At 55.2% G+C, this 8,615-nt stretch overlaps 1 protein-coding gene across 1 annotated transcript in view; it reads right to left on the reverse strand.

Moving 5' to 3' along the window:
- The window catches only part of EPHB1 (EPH receptor B1), a 47,716-nt gene extending 44,457 nt beyond the window's left edge, over window positions 1-3,259 (reverse strand). Inside the window, exon 1 of the mRNA XM_075157878.1 lies at window positions 3,197-3,259. Coding sequence (XP_075013979.1) covers window positions 3,197-3,253 — 57 coding nt within the window. The 5' untranslated portion in view covers window positions 3,254-3,259. The remainder of the gene's footprint in view (window positions 1-3,196) is intronic.
- Window positions 3,260-8,615: the final 5,356 nt, after the last annotated feature.

An 8,615-nucleotide genomic window follows, 5' to 3' on the forward strand; every position in this document is an offset into this window, starting at 1 on the left:
CGTTGTTGTTAAGCAGTGTTTACCAAACCAGCAATAAAACCTCACACATCCAGCCGAGCGCTCTCCCTTCTCATCCCACGTCGCAAAAGCACTGCAAAAACCCCTCTCCACCCTGGACAAGACGTGCGGATTCAATGCCCTTTCATTACCAGACACCTTTTCACACGAGAAAGCTGCAAGGTCCTCCCCGACCGAGGGGGTTGGCATTGTTTCCCATTCCCACCTGGGCTTTGCATTACAGCCCTGTCATCCAATTAACGCCAGACAACGAGCTCTCTTCCAGCGTTCGCCCGCCAGCATAACATCGGCCCCACTGCTCCGCTGTCTTTGCTGCAGGAATCCTCTTCTTCACCCCGGCCGGGTGCAGGGGAGGGGAGCTGACCCGCTATCCTTTTATTCACGGTGCCCATCAGGAAGCCAGCTCTCTCGCCAGCTCCTTCCACCGAGCATCCCCTGTGCTTTGCTGCTTTTTTTGGGAGAGATTGCAACAGAGCCTCAAAACTCAGAGCCAAAACCTCCCAGTGGACCCTGCCGTGCTTCAGGCGCCCAGCACGCAGGGCTGCCCGCAGCTGGGAACGACGTGAAATGCCACTTGGAAAACCCTCATGATGCTCCCTTGGGTTGAGTGCTCCTGCAACCGGGCACTGAAGAGCAGCAGGTCCCCATGGCTGGAAAGACCCAAGGTGCCAGTGGCTACTGCCACCAATGCTTTAACAGCAACAAATGCATCATTTTGACAAGATCCCACTAAATAATTCACAGGGAGCTGGGCATTAAGACAACATTCTTCTCCATCTCCGCTGAGATTTAAAGCACGTCCATGGGGGAGAGCAAAAGGAGAGCCCATGTGCCGCTGCAGCCAGTCCGCGGGGACCACAGCCCCTGCTGCCCGGCTGGCATCCGTGCCCCGGCATTAACGTCAACAGCCCCGGGGCACATCTGTGAGCCAGGGTGAACAGTCACTCTCGGAGCTCAGCACGCCACGGGGGGATGCCACCACCCAAAGGGACCCCAAGCCTGCACAGAGCCCATGCCGATGGCAATCCCAGGGTCAGGAGAGGTGGCTCATCAAATCCCTGTACCTCCAGCCCCAAGAGAGATAGAAGAGCCGGGGAGAAGGAGCTGACGACCCAGCAGCAGCCAGGAGCTGCTCTCCCATCCTCCCGTCTCCTCCCTCCTGCCCCAAGGAGCAGGAAGGTCCCATTTATAGACAGCTGCTGCTCTTCTCCCTTTTGTTTCTTTGCTTCCCTCTCTGGTTCCTCTCTTCTTCGCTCGTTCCTGCGATGCTATGGCTTGTTGTTAAGCCCCAAAGCAAGGCTGCCAGTGCACTCTCATTTTTTGGATGGAGGAAGGCAGGGCAGAAGGGAAGCTTTTGGTTTCTTACCCCGGATTTCAGCAGTCTGGAATGAAAAAGAAATAGCACGGCCCTAGGGTGGCTGCCTTTGAGAACTGAAGACTAAAAACAAGAAAAGACCAACTAAATTTGGGGTCTTCGTTGACTCCAACACACGCAGAAATCCCCACGTGTATCTTAGCATCTCTACGCCAGGCTGCTTGGATGGGTCACAGTCTGCAAACGCTCTCTGGCACCCGCACTCTGGACGAGCCTCACCCAAATACTGGCCATTACCGCCAGTCAAGCCAAGAAGCGGCACAAATCTGCCCTCAAATATTTGTTGTGAACCATTAAATGGGACAAACCCTACAAGTCAGTGCTGTAATCTGGCAGCTCATAAAGACTACTGCATGCCTGGAAGGCATTGCTTATCTTCAACCTACTCCAAACCCTGCCTCAGCTGGGACGTGATACCCACAGGGGGGGTTCACTCCAGGAGTCCAAAATACACCTTAAGATGCTCCATATCCACCCAGCAAAGCACCTGATGCTACAAAGAAAAGCCCAGTCCATGAGCAAGAGAACTTCATAAAGAAAGTCGCACTTTTCAACACACATCACAGACCGACCTTATATCTTTTAAACAAAGGGCTTGGAATTTTAAAATACTTTGTGGAAGATTAACATACACTCCTATAAAGGAGAAGACTCACCAGTAACTCTCAGAGGAGCGAGAGTTGGACGGATGCAGGGATGCGCACGGAGTGATGCGGGGATGTGGGCTGGGGAGAGGCTTCGCTCTGCTGCTCCGCAGAGGGCGAGACCACCATGCCTTACAGCGCAAGCTCCCCGCCTGCCTTGCGTGGGCTTTCAGCGATAGCAGCTGCAGGCAGCTATTTATATCCCGCTTCTATCACCTGTGCACAGCCCCCCTGCATTTTGCCAGCAATTTATCTGGGCCCAGCTTTTTTCCAAAGCAATTCAGTGGCAAAGCCCCATGTTTCAAGGGCCTCTGACACGCCTGGAGAGGATTTTGTGCCCACTGCACGTGTAGTTCAGCTTTGGTGACGGCGTGCAACCTCATTTCTTTTGAAGACCTGGCCAAGCCAGTCACACCCTAACAGAGATGCAGGCTGGCATCCCTTCCCCCTCAGTGCCACGTCCTGGAGGCCGCGGGGATGGACCCCGCTGCTGTACCCGCCCTGCCCGACCGCCTGCCTGTCCCACCGGGATGCCCATCCATCAACTCACACCCGCACCCACCGCCGCTCTTCTCCCCCCCCGGCTCCATCTCTCACTTTCTCTGCCAGGGGAATGTGAGTCAGGTTATTTTATGCTTCCATTCCTCAAAGGCTCGTATTATATAAAAAAGATGTTTTAAGTGCCTCAGGGTGTTTTGTTCCTCATTACTTCATAAAAGTGACATTAATAGCCAAGGAAGAGCACTGCCGAGTGCAATTACAGATGATGTTCCAGGTATGAAAGCTGTTTTGAGCCTGCTAATGTTTCCTAATTACAAGCCTTTTGGCACAGGGAGAGGGAAGGCGCGAGCGGGGGGGATGGAGAGCGGTGATGGGGCCGGACCCTTCACCTGGGAGGAGGACAGGCAGGGGAGGGGAGAGCATGGGGATGGAGAAAAGCTCCATCTTTGCCGAGACCCCAGCACCGGTTCAGGGAAGGGACGCTCAGCGCTGGACCAGCCGTGCAGCTCAGCACAGCAATGCCCTGGCCGCCCCACGCCAGCCCGATGGGGCACCGCCGCTCCCACTGCGACCTCCCCGGCTCCCCACCAGCGTTTTAAGATAAATAGCGTGAACGCCACGAGATCGCCTAAGGATCAGCTGGACGAGTGGCACTTACCCCCGATGGAGGGTTGGCGGTCCAGCCCAGCTCGGCCGTCGCCGTCCGCGTATCCATCAAAGTTTCTGAGGAAACACAAGAAAAGGAAAGCAAACGAGTTACTCCCGAAGTTTTCAATGACGTTTTGAGCACAGAGCCACAGAAAAACATTCAGTTGCTTTCACGGAGCGTGCATCTGACCCTTGGAGCTGCTCAGAAATAAAGCAGCAGGTGCCCTAATACATCTAATGAACTAAAGGCAGCTTCACTCCGGAGCAAACGGTGCAGGACAAGACTCTTTGCAAAGAGTCACGGCCGGAACCCAGCCCACGCTGCCATCTCTGACCCTCCCAAGCCTAGAAAAGAAAAATTACGTTACCAACTAAAGAAAATTTTAAAAGTTAAGAAGGATGCTGCGTTTTGTGGAGTCATTACATGCACCTACAAAACCCTGTCTAAACCCAAGCAGCGAGTTTGCATTAACTCCCTGCAGCAAGAGGCTGGGGGCAAAGTCTCCCACCGTGGGCAGAGCCCACCCTCTCCCCCAGCGCCTCCGTACAGGCATTTCGGCGGGTCCCCTCCAACTTGCTTGCAGCTACTTGCTTCGCTCTGCAGCACTAGACGTCCCCTTTTATGCACTACATCTGTCTGGTGCCCTGAGTTGTCGTTGCACAGAGTTATTATTTGTCACAGTGATTTCAAATATGCAAATAAAAATCACGTCGTTGGAGTGGTGTTCCTCTGCTGGGGGCCTTGTGATGGAGGATTTGGTGGGAAATATTTAAAAGCTGTTATACAGCTGACTTTTCCTTACTTTTATTCTTTAAAAAAACCACAACAACAAAACACAACAAGAATAATAGTGAGAGCAACAACGTATAGAAACAGATGGGAAAAATCCTCCAGGTTTTATTTATTTGTTTGTAGCAAGCAGACATGCAGATTAATTTCCTCAATTCCTGTGTCTCGACCAAATGGGAGGAGGAGATGCGCCGGCTGGCATAGCTGAGCATCCCCCCCTCCCTCCGTGGTCCCAGGTACTCACGGCAGCTTTGCAGCACCAGGAAAACGGGTGCAACCAGAGAAATAAAGGTCAGGAAATAAAAATCAGCCTAGGAATATGAACTGCCGCCAGACTGCTGCTTTTAATCTCTCTGCGCCTGCTCCAGCAATCACAAGCAGGAAACAAGACTCCTATTAATCTTCCCACCCCTCCCTTTGCCGGCTGCTCCGGGATAGGAAGCCGGAGAAGCGTGACCGGGAACTCCCCACCCTGCCACGAGTGATAAACGCTCCCTCTCCCAAAATCCACGCCGGAGCTGCCAACCCGGCCTGGCTCCCAGAGAGGTGAGCAGGGCCACAGAGGGAGGGAGAGCAAGGCAACCCCCCCAGAGATGGAGCAAAAAGGCACTTGGGGAGCTTGCAAAGCTTCTGCACCCCAGTAGGTCCCAGGATGCTGCTGTGGCACTGCTGGGGGGGGGCTTCAAAGCCCACAGCCCGTTGCACCCATGCTTTGCATGGTGCTTTGCACGGTGCCAGCCCGTTCCTGCTCACAGCGCCCTCGGAGAGGAGACATTTCATCCCCGGTCCATGCAGGGAACAGCAAAGCGTGGTGGCCTGCATGCCCCTGCAGCATGTCTCCGTCTGCAGGTTCAGCCCCTGTCTGTTGGCAGAAGCCAGCTGGAAACAACACATCCCACCTGCAACTCCTCCCTGGCCCCGAACGGGGCTGGAGCTCGTGCTCCAGACCTCCAGCGAGTTTCTGCTCCTACCGCCCTCTGCCTTCCCACTGCCACCGAGCCTTCCCTCCCTCGCAAACAGCCCCGCGCCTCGTTAAGCCGTCATTAATCCTCGCTACGGCCCTTCAGATAAGCAGGCAGACATGCATAAATCCATGCGAAGGTGGAAGCGAAAGGCCGTGCAAACATCTCCCAGTCCCTCCTCCCGGCAGGGCTACGTGGGGTGGGGAGGATGCTCTGAAAGCCCCTAAAATGCTTGGTGTTTTTCCCCGCAGCAAACGGGGTGCCCTTGTGCCACGCAGGGGAAACTGAGGCAGCAGAGCCAAGAGTGACACAGGGAACGTGGCCGGGCTGGGACCCGGACCCGGCTCACCCACCCTCTGTGGTAAATAAGGACACGCTCAATTACAGGAAAGGCACTTCTTGCAAGGGTTTATTCAGAAAAGATTTTCAGTCCATCATCTCCCTTCCTGCTGCACGCACTTACAGCTTCCTTCCCCGGGCGTTTGTTTTTTTTCCAGTGGGGCGATGACAGAGGAATGTACTTTTGATAAAGTACAGCCACGGTGCGGGACGGTAGCACACGAGGACCGGCCCTGCTCCGAGGTGGCATCCACCAGGATCCCTCCCAGCGGCTCCCTCCCAAAATCTCACCCCTTCCCTCCTGTTCTGTTCCTCCCCAAAGGCTCCACATTTTGGAAGGAAAGCAGGAAGGCACAGCAGCAACGCTGGCACGGCACGCAGCAGCTCCTGAAGCAGGAGACTTCAAAATAACTAAATAAATAGAGAAATAAATGAATCAATTGAAAAGAACCACAGAGAAGCTTTCACTTTGGAGGTTTCCGGAGTCCTAAGGGGACTGCATGGCCTGTGGCCAGGGAGGTCGCGCTCGCAAAGTTTCCACCACCTATGCAGAACTTGCACTTCAACAGCTCCATGTTTCTGAAGTAATTTGCAAACCAAAGGAAAAAGAGGGCTGCGAGCCACCGCTAAAAGCCTGACCCTCTACAGACCATCTCCAGATCCTGCCCTGACTCTCAAGGACGCTGCCATACACAATACATAACCTGGCAAAATAGCTTGGTTGGGTTTTTTTTTTTGTAAATAAAATAAAATTGTTAAATCCCCCCCTTTCAGTTCAAATTCCTGCTGAGCTCACCCAAACCCCGTGGCTGCAGAGGTACTGGCCCATTGACTTCTGCTATTTCCTCTTGGAGGAAATCTTGGGCTTTACTTCCTTCTCTGGGATCTACGAGTGACGCTGTGACCCCGGGGGAAACCCCGCAGGGACCTTTATGGCCAGGCAGCTCGGGGCTAAGGCTCTGCCCAGCCCCCTCCTTCAGCAAGGGGTTTGCAGACGCCGGTGCCCCTTGCCCCAAGATCTGGCAGAGAGGGGGGGGACACCCAGCGCTCACGTCTCCATCTCTCTGCGGCAAAACACTGCTGCTGGTGGGGGGACACGGGGATCACCCCCCGGCCATCCATCGCTTGGGAGCAGGCAGAGGAGGGACAGGCAGTGAAACCCCTTTGCTCCGCCTGCTGACGAGGGCATTATCGTGGATCAGCGCCTGAGCATCATTAATCAGCGGAGAAGCCACAGGGACACCTCGCACCTCTCCTCCCGCGCTCCTCTTTGCCTGCCTCGTCCTGCTGCAAGGACCAGCCCTCGTTATTTGGCACTGGGTGTTAATTAACAAGGGCCCTGCCTGGGGCAGGGGGGGTCCTGCTGGGAGAGGTGCGCTCATCCCCCCAGTCTGGGCAGCCCCCCAGGGTGTCAGTGCAGGGGGACATCATCTCCCCGTGCCTCCTACGTCTAGCACAGCATCGTTAGCCATGTCAAGTGAACCACGTGCCGCCTGTCCACCTGCACCAGCCAGCGCCCGTCCCTCCACCGCGCCAGCGGACGGGCTCAGCGCCCAGCAGGCACGCGTGGGCGAGGTGCTGCCCTCCCCTCGCCTGCTCGAGGCACCGCTCCTCCGGCAACTCCTTCCACGCCTGACCGCCGGCACGTGGGCACGGCGGGTGCCCGGGGGATGCTCTGCCCAGGAGGGAGCTCGACACACTCGCTTGGAGGAGTCTTCTGGACCTGAGCCTCCACCGAAGGCAGCTGACCAGGCTGTAATGGCTGAAGCCCTCGTTAGGGACAAGACGAGCTCTGCTACAGCAAGCCGAGCTCTCTTAGAGTGAAGAATCTTCAGCTGTATACAGTAGATTTTCTTTAATGGACACATTACTTTAAACTAAGCCTTCGCCATCTGTTCCAGTCCCTAATTATCAATACAAAAACAAACGTCTACTCACAATTACACTCGTAACGAGTAAAGATGCCAGCAATTAGAATGCACCAGCATCCTCGCCGCTGAGCAGCGCATCCATCTGTGATGGCACTCGCACGATCCAGGCGGGGAGGACTCGCTGCCGTCCCGGGCTCCCCGCACCCTCGCAGGCAAATGGGTGCGAGATGCGGCCGGAGCCGATGCCTGTAGCGGGATAAGCTGCACCTCAGAGGAGCGAAGGGTGGGCTGGCACCATTCAAGAGGCAGGGGAAAAATGAGTTATTTGGGACGAGAGTAGTCAGGCGCGGAGCAGGGCAGTGCAGGATCTGCTGCGGAAGCCTTCATTTCACACCAGGTGATGCCATCTTACCAACCACCCTTCCCGATAGGATTTAAGCCTCTTCCAGAAAAACCTTTCTGAACTACCCAACACAAGGTGGAACTTATTTCCTGAAATCCCCAGCCTGAAACCCGTATTTCAGACCTCCCCAGCGTGGCGGGCTCCTGCCGATCACGCCATGAGAAGGTGTGACTTCTCCCTGCCAGGGAGCAGGGTCTGGCTACGGGCAGAGAGAGATGGAGGCAAGGAGGCCAACCCAACTTGATCGCGTTTCGAGGTTGTCATCTGGAAAGAAAGAGATACAATGACGAATTTTCTGCTCAGGGAGGCCACGAAGAAGCTTCTATGAGTGCTGCACTCCTCAATAGATGCCCCAGGGACGTGGTCCTTCTCCCAAGAGGAAGAAGCAGCAGCAGCTCTCGCTCCTGCAAGAAGATAACGGCAGGAACCAGCCTAAGGCACTCGAAAGCAAATGCTTGGGCATATGCAAAGAGACGCAGGCATGTCTAAGACAACCAAGAGGAAAAAGATAGAAATTAAGCAAAATAAGGAGAGAGGAGGCTTGATAACAACAGATGGGTAGAGGGAGATTTGGAAAGGATGCCAGCTGCTGGAAATAAGCCCCCCGAGATGCGTGGGGAGCGGAGAGGTGCGTGTCGATAGCTGAACTTCGGAGGGAGAGGGGAGACGGGAGGGCAGCCATAGAGCGAGGGGCAGGGCCGCAGGGCTCAGGTCCGGGGTCCGGAGGGGCAGAGGATGCTCCGCGGGTGGGATCTTCGGAGACTCATCCCGATGTGCCCTCACAGAGCACAAAGAGAGCCTGAGCAAGCGCCGATGGGGTCAGTGCACAGTCCAGCCCCAGGGCACGTCCCCTGGGCAGTCCCAGCCCCATAGTGTGGCTTTCTGAAGGGGAACAACAGCAAGACGTTTTTCCATAAGCAAAGCGCCGTATCTTCCCCTCTATTTCATGCTCATAAATGCCAAGCTTTCTTTCTACCCCCTCTTTCTCTCCCGAGAGCTTCAGCAAAATCAGCCCAAGGCAAACGCACAGCTTGGGAAGCTTCTGTCCAAGTTTGGTGACATTA

Source organism: Calonectris borealis, chromosome 9 (genome assembly GCF_964195595.1).
Source record: "Calonectris borealis chromosome 9, bCalBor7.hap1.2, whole genome shotgun sequence".
Lineage (NCBI taxonomy): Eukaryota > Metazoa > Chordata > Aves > Procellariiformes > Procellariidae > Calonectris > Calonectris borealis.